This window comes from Sus scrofa, chromosome 17, assembly GCF_000003025.6.
Source record: "Sus scrofa isolate TJ Tabasco breed Duroc chromosome 17, Sscrofa11.1, whole genome shotgun sequence".
Lineage (NCBI taxonomy): Eukaryota > Metazoa > Chordata > Mammalia > Artiodactyla > Suidae > Sus > Sus scrofa.
Window position 1 is genome coordinate 38,782,205 of NC_010459.5, and position 14,888 is coordinate 38,797,092.

General features: G+C 47.2%; 1 protein-coding gene across 1 annotated transcript; it reads right to left on the reverse strand.

Moving 5' to 3' along the window:
- Nucleotides 10,650–14,602, reverse strand: GDF5 (growth differentiation factor 5). Its single transcript, NM_001244297.1, is given in 2 exon segments — nt 10,650–11,524; nt 13,978–14,602. Coding segments are annotated over 2 exon segments (1,500 nt in total).

Consider the following 14,888-nt stretch of genomic DNA (forward strand, 5'->3'; position numbering starts at 1 on the left):
TAAATATCTTGGGAAAGAGCATGCCAGGCAGAGAGAACAGCAGGTGCAAAGGTCCCAATAGGAGAGAATGCTTGGTGTTTCCATGGAAGAGCAAGAAATGTATCATTGGCTGGAACCAAATGAATAAAGAAGAGTATGGCAAGGGATGAAGTTGACAAGGTGGCCCTAGAGGCCAGATCATGGAGGACCTTATTGGCCATGATAAAGACTTTGGATTCTGTTCTAAGTATGTGCTGGTATAGGTGTAGAAAAATCACTGGAAAGATGCACTAGAAACTGGTAATGGTAGTTATGGCTGCCAATTCTAAGGAGGAGGGCTGGGGGACTAGGAGTTCAGGTCTGGATGACAGACATAGTTTTCACTACATCGTTTTTGTCTTGTTCGAAGTTTATACTGTATCTATATAATTACCTTTAAAATTGAAATAAAATGTATCACTCTCAGCATCTTATTCTGAAAAAAATTCATTCATTGGTTTTATGGAAAACACAAAGTAGAACTTGGTCCTTGCCCTCAAGTATATTATGGCTGTGGGAGTATAATACATAGTCATAAACTTTTTAAAAGACAACGCAGGAGTTCCCATCATGGCTCAGCGGTTACCGAACCCAACTAGGATCCATGAGGATGCATGTTCAACCCCTAGCCTCACTCAGTGGATTAAGGATCCTGCCTTGCTGTGGCTGTTGCTCCAATTTGACCCCTAGCCTGGGAACCTCCATATGCTGTGGGTGCGGCCCTAAAAAAAAAAAAAATAAAAAATAAAAAAATAAAAAGCTAAACTATAAAACTCTTAGAAGACGTAAGAGTAAATCTTCCTCACCTGTGTTAGGCAAAGCCTTTGTAGATAAAACATCAAAAGCACAAATAAGGATTTCCCGTTGTGGCTCAGTGGTTAATGAATTTAAATAGGAACCACGAGGTTGCAGGTTCAATCCCTGGCCTTACGCAGTGGGTTAAGGATCCAGCATTGTCGTGAACTGTGGTGTAGGTCGCAGACATGGCTTGGATCCAGAGGTACCGTGGCTCTGGCATAGGTCAATGGCTGCAGCTCCAATTCAGCCCCAGCCTGGGAACCTCCACATGCCACAGGTGCGGCCCTAGAAAAGACAAAAAAAAAAAAGAAAAAAGCACAAATAACAAAAGAAAAAATATATAAATTGGACTACAGAAAAATTTAAACTTTTTTGTTGCAAAAGATAGATAGCATTAAGAAAGTGAAAGGATTCAATAAGTAGTGCTGGGAAAACTGGACAGCCACATGGAAAAGAATGAAATTAGAACACTCCCTAACACCATACACAAAAGTACACTCAAAATGGATTAAAGACCTAGATATAAGACCAGACACTATAAAACTTTTCGAGGAAAACATGGGCCAAACACTCTCCGACGTAAATGACAACAACATCTTCTCAGATCCACCTCTTAGAGTACTGACAATAAAAACAAAAATAACAAATGGGACCTGATCAAACTTAAAAGTTTCTGCACAGCAAAGGAAACCCTAAACAACACAAAAAGACAACCCACAGAATGGGAGAAAATCTTTGCAACTGAATCGACTGACAAGGGATTAATCTCCAAAATTTATAAACACCTTCTACCGCTCCATACAAACAAACAAACAAACAAGCCCATCGCAAAATGGGCAGAAGATCTAAACAGACAGTTCTCCAAAGAAGACACACAGATGGCCGAGAAACACATGAAAAGATGTTCAGCATCACTCATTATTAGAGAAATGCAAATCAAAACCACGATGAGGTACCACCTTACACCAGCCAGAATGGCCATCATCAAAAAGACTACAAGCAATAAGTGCTGGAGAGGGTGTGGAGAAAAAGGAACCCTAGTACACTGTTGGTGGGAATGTAAGTTGGTGCAACCACTGAGGAAAACAGTATGGAGATTCCTCAGAAAACTAAAAATGGAACTACCATTTGATCCAGCAATTCCACTCCTGGGCATCTATCCAGAGAAAACCATGACTCGAAAAGACACATGTACTCCGATGTTCATTGCAGCACTATTTTCAGTAGCCAAGACATGGAAACAACCTAGATGTCCATCGACAGAGGAGTGGATCAAGAAGATGTGGTACATATGCACAGTGGAATATTACCCAGCCATTAAAAGGAACGAAATACCAGTATTTTTAGCAACATGGGTGGACCTAGAAACTATCACGCTAAGTGAAGTCAGTCAGACAATGAGACACCAGCATCAAATGCTTTCACTGACATGTGGAATCTGAGAAAAGGACAGACTGAACTTCTTTGCAGAACAGATACTGACTCACAGACTTTGAAAAACTTATGGTCTCCAAAGGAGACAGTTTGGGGCGGGTGGGGGGATGCGCTGGGATTGTGAGATGGAAATCCTATAAAATTGGATTGTGATGATCATTGTACAACCATAAATGTTATAAATTCGAGGAATAAAAATTTTTTTAAAGGAAAATAAAAAGATACAGAATGGGAGAAAATATCCACAAGTCGTATATCTGACAAGGGACTTGTATTCAAAATACACAAACAACTCTATAACCCAGTAATAACAAGTAAACATCCAATCAAAAATAGGAAAACGAGGAGTTCCCATCATGGCGCAGCAGAAACAAATCCGACTAGGAACAATGAGGTTTCAAAAGAGAAGTACAAAAGAGGCTGTGAACTCAATAGACTCAACTGAACATAATATGGGTGCCTAAGTACAAATACAAATGTGGGAATTTCCGTTGTGGCGCAGCGGAAATGAATCCAACTAGGAAACTTGAGGTTGCAAGTTCAATCCCTGGCCTCACTCAGTGGGTTAAGGATCAGGCGTTGCCGTAAGCTGCAGCGTAGGTCACAGACACAGCTTGGATTTGGTGTTGCTGTGGCTCTGGTGTAGGCTGGCAGCTACAGCTCCAACTGGCCCCCTAGCCTGGGAACCTCCATATGCCAAGGGTGCGGCCCTAAACAGACAAAAACAAAAACAAAACAAAACAAAAAGCAAAAAAAGGAAAACAATTTGAATAAACATTTCCGAAAAGAAGGTATGCAAATGGCCAACAAGCTAATAAAAAGATGATCAACATCATTAGTCATTAGGGAAACACACGCAATGAGATACCACTTCACAAGCCTGCTAGATGGCTATAATCAAGCAGACATATAACACAAAGTGCCGGCAAGGATGAGGGAAAACTGGATCCCGCATATATTGCTGACGGGAATTTAAAATTGTATAGTTGGGGGAAAAAATGTAATTGTAATGTATACATGTAAGGATAACCTGACCCCCTTGCTGTACAGTGGGAAAATAAAAAAATTATTTTAAAAAAATTGTATAGCTGCTTTGCAAACTGGTCTGACTGTTCCTCAAAATGAGGAACATGGAGTTACCATACGACCCAGTGATTCCTTTCCTAGGTATACATTTAAGAAAAATTAAAGCATACCCACACAAAAACTTGTATATGTATGTTCATCACAGCATTATTGAACCTAAATATCCTCCAAGTGATGAAATGGATAAATAAAATATATTTTATCCAATAAATGGATTATTATTCTCCAATAACAAGGAATGAACTACTGATATACTATAACATGGATGACACTTGAAAACATTATGTTAAGTGAAAGAAGTTGATCACATGAGGCTCATACTGTAAGAGTATGATTCCATCTCTATGAAGGGTCCAGTCACACAGTCCCATGGTCAATCTCATGACCAGAATTGTTTTAGTTCTGAAATTTTTTCTTTCTTTTTTGGCCACCACTTGGCATATGAAGTTCCCAGGCCAGGGATCAGATCCTAGCTGCAGTTACAAGGTACACTCCAGCTGCAGCAACGCCAGATCCTTAACTACTGTGCAGGGCGGAGGGGGCGGGGGTAGGGGGGAATGATTGAACCTGAATCCCAGTGCTGCAGAGACAACACTGATCCCATTTCACCACAGCAGGAACTCTTGAAATTTTTGATTTATTCCATTTTGAGTTCTCACAGTCCTTTTTGTTTGTTTGTTTGTTTTTTTAGGGCCGCACCCACGGCATATGGAGGTTCCCAGCATATGGAGGTTCCCAGGCTAGGGGTCCAATTGGATCTGTAGCCACCGGCCTACGCCATAGCCACAGCAACTCAGGATCTGAGCCACGTCTTCAACCTACACCACAGCTCAGGGCAACTCCAGATCCTTAACCCACTGAGCGAGGCCAAGGATCGAACCCGCAGCCTCATGGTTCCTAGTCAGATTCGTTAACCACTGAGCCACGACAGGAACTCCACACCATCCTATTTTTTTTCCATTCACTCCTGGTACACTTGTCATTCTAACCAGTTGAGACTTCCAGGCTTTTTCTGTCAACACTTTCCTCTCTCTCCTTCTATCTAAATCAGACCATACAACCTGTCACTTTGTCTCTTACCAATACTAACTTCCTTGCTCAAATGTCTTTCTATTCCACCCACCTAGGAAGACCCCATGCTTGTAATTGCCCATTTATTCCATGCCTGTGTCAAGATTACCAAGTACAATTAGAGAAAATCATGCAAGGAGAATATTGGTACCACCAAATATGGTTACCAACCTTTATTAGGCTCTACTCTGACTCCCTTCTCCAAAACTACTGTTTATAACTATATTAAGTTCCTAGGGCTTCCATAACAAAAACCTACAAACCGGATGGCTTAAAACAATGGAAATGTTTGTCTCACAGTTCTGGAAACTAGAAGTCCAAAGTCAAAGTATTAAAAAAAAATATGGGAGTTCCCGTCATGGCGCAGTGGTTAACGAATCCAACTAGGAACCATGAGGTTTCAGGTTCAATCCCTGGCCTTGCTCAGTGGGATCCGGCGTTGCCGTGAGCTGTGGTGTAGGTTGCAGAGGCGGCTTGGATCCCACGTTGCTGTGGCTCTGGCGTAGGCTGACAGCCACAGCTCCGATTAGACCCCTAGCCTGGCAACCTCCATATGCCGTGGGAGCGGCCCAAGAAATGGCAAAAAGACAAAAAAATAATAAAAAATTAAATATTAAAAAAAATTTTAAAAAACACAAGTCAAAGTTGATGAGAATATGCACTGTCTGAAGGCTCTGGAGGAGGAGGATATTTCCTTTCCTCTTCTGGTCATTGCCAGTAATCCTTGGTGTTTCTTGGTTTACAGCTTGCATAACTCCAAACTCTGCTTGTGAGCACATGGTCTCTCCTTTTGTGCCTGCATCTGAGTCTCTTCTCACCTTATAAAGATTCCAGTCATGTTGGATTAGAGTCCATTGTAATGATCTTATCTTTTCTTTTTCTTTCTTTTTTTTTTTTTTTTTTTTTTTTTTTTTTTTTTTTTTTTGGTCATGCCTATAGCATACGGAAGTTCCTGGGCCAGTGGTCAAACCTGCACCTCAGCAGCCATCCAAGCCACTTCAGTAACAACCCAAGATCCTCCACCCCTTAGATCTCTTCTAATGACCAAGATATAATCTTAACTTGATTACATCTGTGAAGATCCTTCTTCCAAATAAAGCTATATTCGCAGGTTAGGGGGGAAGGAGGTTTGGACTTTAACTTATCTTTTTGAAGGATATAATTCAATCCATAACAGGAACCTGTTCCACATTCCTTGACTCTGGTCCCTTCCTACTGTCTCCGAACAGATAGCCTCACCTCCTGCTTCACAGAGAAAACAGAAATTAGAAGCCATCAGATGAAACAACTTCCCATCACCAAATTAATAAACCTGCCTTTATCATGTGCTTGTATCCTTTCTATCTTTTTATCATTTCATGGAAAAATTGCTGTTTTTCCTATTTAAAGCTGACTTCATAATAGTTCTTCAAAAGGTGACGTCCTCTCAAACTCTGCCGCTCCTTCTCTGCTATCTTGTTTCCTTGTTGTTGAATGGCACTCCGTCCCCCTAAGTCACCCAGCCAAAAAAAAGCACAGGATTCACCCTTGACTCTGCTTCTCCCTCACTCTCTCCATCCCAACCCTCCTCAAGTCCTGCTAACAGAGCAGAACCACAGTTTCCTTGGGTTTGTATAGGACATGTCTATTAATAAACCCCACATTTGTATTTGCTTTGTTTTGTTTTGCCTTTTGAGGGCTACACCCGTGGCATATGGAGGTTCCCAGGCTAGGGGTCTAATCAGAGCTGTTGCCACCAGCCTACACCACAGCCACAGCGATGCGGGATCTGAGCTGCATCTACAACCTACACCACAGCTCACAGCAACGCCTAATCCTTAACCCACTGAGCGAGGCCAGGGATGGAACCCATATCCTCATGGATACTAGTCGGATTCATTTCTGCTGCACCACAACAGGAACTCTCACATTTGTATTTGTACTTAGGCACCCACATTATATTCAGTTGAGTCTATTGAGTTCACAGCCTCCTACGACACTATCTCTTTTCCTATCTGAAGTTGTGAAATCATTCTTCTTCACATCTTGCACTTGTATGGGTGGTTTCATGCGTTCTGATGTGTAATTTGACTCTCCCTGGTTTTATTTCATTTTCTTTGATTTAGCCTATTATGTTACCATCTTAGTGTCCTTTGGGATTTTTGTTTTCTCCTTCATTCATGAATGGAACTTGAGGGCATGGTCATTGCAAGAAAAGAGTATTCATGTTAAGTGCTAAGCACAGTACCTGGCATATAATAAGCCCTCAATAAACATTGTAGTTATTATTATTATCTTAAGACTCAGTACAGTGTTTGGGCCATAGTAGACTCTCGATAAATATCTATTGGCTAATAAATGAAAAGATGGATCAACGACAGATGGAAAGAAAGAATATCCCCTCTCCTGTATCCCAAACACATTAAATTTATTATTATTATCCCTCTTTTACAGTCAGAGAAAATGAGGCTCAGAGAGGTTAAGTAACTTGCTCAAAGTCACTCAGTCGTAGAGCTAGAACTAGAACCCAGATCTGACTCCTAACCATATATGACTAATCCTTCTCTACTCTGCATCTTCACATCTGTATTCAGATCAGAAGACGTAGCTATGAAATCCGAGTGAAGTCTAAGAGGCTTCCCAAGATTGTGTGTTTCAAGCCCTAGAAAAGTTGATTCTCCTGCTTGTGGCCCTGGGACACAGTGGTGTAGAAGGGGCCAAAAGATGGCATCAGAGCCCTGGGGGGGGCCTCACCTCTTTCCTCTCCTCTGGGCCTCCCATTTTCCCTGCTCTAAGCTATATGCTTAGTTATTTCTCCATAGGAACTAACACTACTCTGTAGCCCCAAGGAGATACTTTTAAGACCAGTGAGCCAAGCCCAGGGAAAATACTTGCCAAGACTGGGGTCTGTGGTATTGGGGGTCCAGAAAAGTAGCGAGAGAGCTACAAAGAAGACTGAGAATGTCCGGAGACCTGCAGGTACCTCTCCGGATTGTCGGCTTCCTCATCTGTGAAAATGGAGGAGGATGGAGATAATATTCCTTGCTCTATCTACTTCACAAGACTGTTTAAAGCACAATAATGATAACAGCTAACATTTATTGAGTGCTCCCTCTGTGCCAGCTACTTACTGTGTTGTGTGTCTTTCGTATCCTCACAATTAGCCCTATGAAATAAGTTCACCTGTACAATTTCATAGTATAACATGATATGATGTGTTATAATATGATAACATAATATGAGATTGTTCAGCCTTTCCTCCTCTTCCACCCCCCCAAAAAAATTGAGGAAATCCAGGTTTGTGGAATTAGGCTTACTGCCCAAGGCCTCTAAGTGACAAATCTTGAAATTTGAAACTTGCCTGCCTTTTGAGCCCGCCAGAGCTGTGAGACCACAGCTGAGAGAGTGTTTGTGAACCCTAAAGAGTGATATGTCTTGTCCCCTTTGGCTCAAGAATATCCTCTACAAGGATGCTGCTTGTTATGATTGGGACTGGAAGTAGGTACCTGGTGGAGGCAGTTGGACAGATCAGATGATTAGAGTGGAAGAACTGTTCCCATCAATGATCTGACTGGCTCCCCATAGTCTGGCTGGGAAATGCAGGCAGGTACACATTCTGAGCGGTTCTTTGTGAGAGAGTTTCTAGAACAGATAAAAATGGGAGGGGAGCTCCTAAGGCATCAAGCCAGAGCCACAACAGTCAGTTCAGCTCCTGGGCCTTCAGCAGGAAGAGCACCATGGCTGAGATGCCATGAAGCTCTCTGATGGGGGAAGGAAGGGAGAGCTCCGATCCGTCAGACTTTCTAAGAAACTGGGGATGTCCGGCCTAGGAGATCAGTGCATGTGGGAGCTGGCCCCGCCTGCGACCCCTTCATCCCCTGCCTCTGTGGTCTTGGGTGTCCAGCCCCTCTGCTTCCATACTGTTCTCCCTGTATCCATAGCCCACTGCTTGGCTTCCCCGGTACTTCCCTTCCAGACATTCTCCTGTTACACACACCAGAACCCTGTCTGCCGTGGCTGCTCCTTTGTTTACTTCCAGAGTTCTCAGGCCTGCCACCAGCCAAACACAACGAAACCTGGCCAGGGAAGGCTGGGCTCCAGGCTCAGGTTGGCCCCTCAGGGAGAGGGAATGGCCTCCAAGCTAGGGAGGCATCTCAAAAGGTAGGCTGCCCCCTGCGCTGGGCTCTTGCTTTGGGTCCTGACAGCCTGGGTTTCAGGCCTAGAGGGAAGGGCCACAGGATCTGCCCATGGCTGGGCAGGAAGCCTCGCTGTTGAAACAGCTTTGGCTAGGAGCCCTGGGAATCAAAGACCCAGCTGGAGAGAGGTGGGGAAAATTTTGAGGCCCGCTGGGTGGGAAACAGAGGCCTAGGCTCTCTTCTCCTGGTCCTCCTTCTCTTCATCCAGGCAGAACCAGGTCCCAAGCCCTTGGCATGAGGACCCAGGTGCCCAAATTTCCCTACCAGGGGGCTGTGTTCCCCTCCCAAGGGTCCATGCCTCACTCTTTCCCAAAGGTCCTAGTGGAAAAAGGAAGTGGGCATTTACTCTGGACCAAGCCCCAAACAGGAAACACTGTCAGGAGATATCTGGCATTGGTGTACCTAAGGTCGGTAAAGTCAGTGGGGACATTCCTCATCTGATGTGTAATTATGTATGTATCTAATGTATAATGTAAAGGGATCGGGCTCCAACTGTTTCTAGAGCAGGGGTGAAGCGGTAGGACATGTGCCCAGCTGGAAGATAGCAGGGCCATGTGAGGAACAGTGGTCAGTGCCAAAAAGGAGATGTCCCCAAATGGGAGGAGGAGCTCCGTGGCAGCCCAGGTTCCCCAGTGAGAGGCAGAGGGCCCTTTAAATGGTCACCAGTTGATTCTGCGGTATGAGGTGAGGAGGATATGGATGAATGAAGTGGGGTGATTTTTTTTTTTTGTCTTTTTGTCTTTTAAGGGCCGCACCCACAGCACATGTAGGTTCCCAGGCTAGGGGTACAATCATAGCTCCAGCTGCCAGCCTATGGCACAGCAATGCCAGATCTGAGCCATGTCTGCGAACTACACCATAGCTCACGGCAATGCCGAATCCCTAACCCACTGAGTGAGACCAGAGATCGAACCTGCAACCTTGTGGTTCCTAGTCGGATTCGCTTCTGCTGTGCCATGACGGGAACTCCTGATGTGATTTTTTTTAATAAAAAAAAATATTTTAATTAAAAAAATTTTTAATAAAAAAAAATTTTTTTTTAGGGTCACACCTGCAGCATATGGAAGTTCCTGGGCTAGGGGTGGAATCAGAGCTGCAGCTGCTGGCCTACACCACAGCCACAGCAACACCAGATCTTTAAGCCACTGAGTGGGGCCAGGGAGCAAACCTGCATCTTGCATAGTAGGGTTCCTTACCACTGAACCACAACGGGAACTCCCGAGTATGATTTTAGAGCACATGAAATCTCCAATTGCGTTCCCATTTAGGAATCCATTTTGGAAACAGCAGACTTGACTAAGGAATGTCAGAAAAGAAACCTAACTCTGTTTCCAGGCCCCAATGGAGCTGATGGAGCTCTAGACCAAAAATGGGAATGGGGTTAGAGGTAGCACTGGCCCTGCTCAGTCTGTGCTTTCTGACCCCTTCTGCTTCAGGCAGCCCTCTTCCCCTCTCTGGGCCAGCCATTCTTTGAAGGGTCACTGGGTCCCCTGGGATAAATAAGAAATCTCCACGATTTTAGGCACAGTTTTGCTTTTTATCTCATCAATGTACATTTTAATCTAACAGTCTAATAGCCTCACCCTCCTCACCCCTGCCCAAGCCCTCTTCCCCTCTTTCCCACAGCATCGCATCTGCCCCAGGGGCAGAAAGTCACCAGGCACAATGGCAATTCAAGGAGGAGGTGGCTCGTGTGGATTTCCCAAGGAGAGCCCTCTCCGGGGAGTCCAGAGGTCAAGAAGGCCCGGGAAGGAGAAGGGCAGATTCTCATTGGAAAACAAAGTCTCCTGGGTCTCAGTCCCATTCAGAGTCTGGCTCCCTGGGCCTGTCCCCATCAGTCAGAGCAGCAGAAGGGCAGAAATCCTCAGAGAGGGGGACTTGTGGATAGAAAGGGACTTTTGAGCCAAGTCCCCTTCAGAGAGTGAGCAAGGATGTTGAAATCCCTTTTCATGCAGGCTTTGTAGATGTTCCTGGCTGTAGCTTCCCAACCCCCCTGTGATTCCAGAAGCGTGGGGAGGGGCTCCTGTGACCAGCACCCTGGGGATGTGCCACCCAGGAAGACAGAGGCTACCTGCAGCCACAAGACTCCACGACCATGTCCTCATACTGCTTATAGACCACATTGTTGGCAGAGTCAATGAAGAGGATGCTGATGGGGCTCAGCCGCGTGGGCACACAGCAGGTGGGTGGCGTGGACTCAGGGTCCATGGAGTTCATTAGGGTCTGGATGACCGCATGGTTCGTGGGCTCCAAGTGGGAGCGCAAGGGGAACTCGCATAGCCCCTCGCAATGGAAGGCTTCATACTCAAGGGGAGCGATAATCCAGTCATCCCAGCCCATGTCCTTGAAGTTGACGTGCAGCGCCTTCCGACTGCAGCGGGCCTTGGGGTTCTTGCTGGGCCGCTTGCCCTGGCGCGTGGCTAGTGGGGCCCGCCGTTTTCGCCGCTGGCTGAACAGGTACTCATACACGGTCTTATCATCCTGGCCAGAGCGGGCCTTAATTTCATTAAAGAACAGGTCTCGTTTCTTGGTGCGGCCAAACACCAAGAACAGGGCCTTCTCGTGGACCTGCCGGGCAGCCCGGTCAAAGCCCAGGCCACGGAGGTCCACGGCCCGGCCCCGTTCCCAGGCCTCCAGCTCCAGGCACAGCTGGGCTGAGTTCTTAAAGTTTCGGAAGAGCTTCCAGATGTCGAACACCTCCCAGCCAGATCCATCCAGGCCTGGCACAGAGCGCACATCCAGCAAGGCTGCCGGCTGTCGGCCGCTGGGGCAGCTGGACAGCTTCAGCTGGGCAGCCCGCCCGATGCCGGGGGCCACTGGCTTGGCCGTGTCTGAGGGCTTCTTCCGCAAGATCCGAAGCTCGGCCGCTAGCAGCCCATCCTTCTCCAGGGCGCTAATGTCAAACACGTACCTTTGCTTCCTGACTGCAGGACCTCGGTCATCTAGAGAGAACACCCAGAAGTCATTCCCTACAACCTCACCAGAGGGCTGGTCACCTCAAGGTTTCAGGGGAGGGCCACAGCTTTCTCCCCACTCCCAGAGCTTTCTTTAACCTCTTTCCCACTCTGACAGAAGCCAAGACCTAAACCACTGAGAGCCTTTTTCAAAATAAGGGAGCTTCCTATGCAGCCAGCCAAGTAGAACTGTTCATCTGTAGATGTGGCTATGGCTGATTCGATTGACTCTGGGTGTTTGAGTCAATGCCATGCATAGCAGAGGTCCATCAGCCTTAGAACTGCCTTCTATCTATCCTTCTCCCATCTGTTATCTATTATGATGTCTCTCTGGTAAGATAGGTGGGGTGCGCATCATAATGAACCCTGTTTTTCCAGAGAACCTGACGCTCAAAGAAGTTAGGTAACTTGCTCAAGGTCACCCAACTGGGAAAAAGTAGAGTTGGAATGCCAGCCTAGACCTTTTTATACCTGATCCTGAGCTGTTTCTGCTATATCATATCTTAAAGAAGATTTTTGTGTTCTTTTTTTTTTTTTTTTTTTTTTTTTTTTGTCTTTTGTCTTTTGGTCTGTTGTTGTTGTTGTTGCTGTTGTTGCTATTTCTTGGGCCGCTCCCGCGGCATATGGAGGTTCCCAGGCTAGGGGTTGAATCGGAGCTGTAGCCACCAGCCTACGCCAGAGCCACAGCAACGCGGGATCCGAGCCGCGTCTGCGACCTACACCACAGCTCACGGCAACGCCGGATCGTTAACCCACTGAGCAAGGGCAGGGACCGAACCCGCGACCTCATGGTTCCTAGTCGGATTCGTTAACCACTGCGCCACGACGGGAACTCCATGTGTTCTTGTTTTACAGATGAGGCACAGAAAGGGGGGTGACTTGCCCAAGGTCACACAGCAAGTTCACAACAAAGCTGGTCTCCAACCCAATCTTCCTGGCTTCCCTGTGTAATGATTTTGTTCCAAATGTTTCTTCCTCTACTGGGTGTGTGACTATGTGTGTATGTGAGTGACTGTGTGTGTGTGTGTGTGATTGGGTTCACATGTGAGTATGAAAAGTAATGTATATTTAAGTGACATGTTACATGCATGTATGATTGGACTGGTGTGAATATTTGAAGGGTATGTATGTATATGTGTATGTATATACATAAGAAGATTCCATGTATATATGTAAGGTATGTGTGTGCATTTGTACATGTGTGTATGATTCAGCAAGTATGTACAAATACAGGGCTGTATGTGTGTACAAGCTCAGTAGTTTGTCTGAATCAGCACGCCCTTCTTCCTAAATGCCAATTCGCCATTGGGAAGCATTCGTAATATTGCTCTAGAAGGTGACTAATTAGGCCTTTAAACTCCCCATCTCCCCCTCTCCAAGCTCCCTTAGAGCTGGGGGCCACAAGGACTTATTTTACGATTCCCCAAGGGGTCACAGCTTTCTCTGGCTGGGCAGGCAGCCAGGTCACCTCCCCCACCTCAGCCAGACCTGCTGCCTCTGTGCCTCCCCCACCCTCTGTCATTCCCCCACAGGCCAGCTCTAATGAGGAGCCTCCTCCACTCTCTGACCCCTCCCCCACCCTGCCAGCCAAGGTCCTAAGACTCACAGAACAGAGCATACGGGCTGCAAGCAACCCTAGCAATCAGGTCCACCTCCCTCTTCACGCTTATGGAGAAACCGAGGCCCTGAGAGGAGAAGGGCCTTGCTGAGATCACACAGCAAGTTGAGAGAAAAAAACCAAGACAGTAATGCTAGGTGGGCAGAGGGAGAGGGGAACAAATAGTCTCCTGGGTTCATTTTAACACGATCTGTACTTAAGGCAGGACATAAAGTTCTTGTATTTGAAGGGCTCTCAGAAAACACCCAGTTCAACCTCCACAGAGTTGTACTGATGGGGAAACTGAGACCCCAAAGGGAAAAGGGGCTTTCCCTAGGTCACCCTAGGTCTATTGTCCACCTGCCCCCCTCCCCAAATATCTAAATGACATTCCATAACTCTAAGATGCCTCATTTACTATGTCCACCTCTCCTGCCTTCTCTGCCCCCTAGGAAGTCAAAGTTGCAGAACCATGGGTATCTGAGATTAATTTCTCTCTCTGCCATTCAAGAAAACTACAAAACCCTGCAGCCTGGAAAGTCTGGCCAACCCACGTAAGAACAGAGCATGACCTGGTAATCAAGAATCTTAGAGTCTAGTCCCCAACTCTGTCTCATCTCCTTCCCAGGCTCCAGAACCCCCCTCTGCACCTTTGAGGGATGGCACTGGGTGCCCTCCAGCACTCTGTGCCAGCAGCCTGGGACCTGGTGTGTGTGAGATACCCCCCCAGGCCAGGTGCACACACCATCTCCCACCAGTGCAGTGTCAGGGCTCTGAAAGCCCCCTCCACGCATGCAGATGCCCCTCCCTCTGAGCCATGCCCCTGCCACCCCGCCCCCCTCACCTTGCCCTTTGTCAATAAAGCTGGTGATGGTGTTGGCCAGGCCAGCCTCCAACTTCACGCTGCTGTTGCCTCCCTTCCTGTCAGCATCGGACAGCGTCCTGTACAGCGAGAGCATGTACTCGTGGGGCGTGATGGGGGGCGGGCGGAACGGCTCCTTGGGCTCTCGAGGGGACCCAGGCTCTCTGGCCTTCTTCAGCAGGAAGGGACTAGGGACAGATCCTGCCTTTTGGGGTGCCTTACCCCCAGGAAGCTGTCCTTTGGGGGTCACAGTCCGCGTTGCAGCCTGCCTTGTCTGGGGAGGGTGTCCTGGCTTGGGTTCAAGGCCACCGGATCTGGGGGGCAGCTTTTTGGGTTCATCCTTCTTGGGCTGTGTCAGGCCTCCTGTCTGCCCGGTGCCCCCCTTTGCCCTGGCATTGGTGGCCCCCCCACCATAGCTGTGACCCCCTGGCCTGAAGATGTTCTGGGCCAGAGGGGGCCTCTCCTTGGCTTCTGCTTTGGCCAATCCTGGCCTGGCCCCCTGGGGTCTCTGGCCCAAGTCAGGGGCACCCAAGACAGTGCAGATGAATTCCAGGTCCAGCCAAGCCAGGTGCCAAAGCAAGAAAGTGAGGAGTTTGGGGAGTCTCATCCTCTGGCCAGCCGCTGAATGACACCAAAGAGAACAGCGACAGCAGCGAAGGTGCCTCTGGTTTGGCAGGAAAAACCATGAAAGGAGTGGACCCTCAAAAGTAGCGGCAGCAGCAGTAGCAGCAGAAGGAAAGGCTTTCTCCTCAGTCTGAGACTCTTGAAGTCTGCCGGGCGTGTGTTTGTATCCAGTCCCATAGTGGAAATGCTCTCGTATCCAGACGTGCACCGTCTCCAGTCAGCAGCTGAAAATAACTCGTTCTTGAAAGGAGAAAGCCGACCGCCCCCTT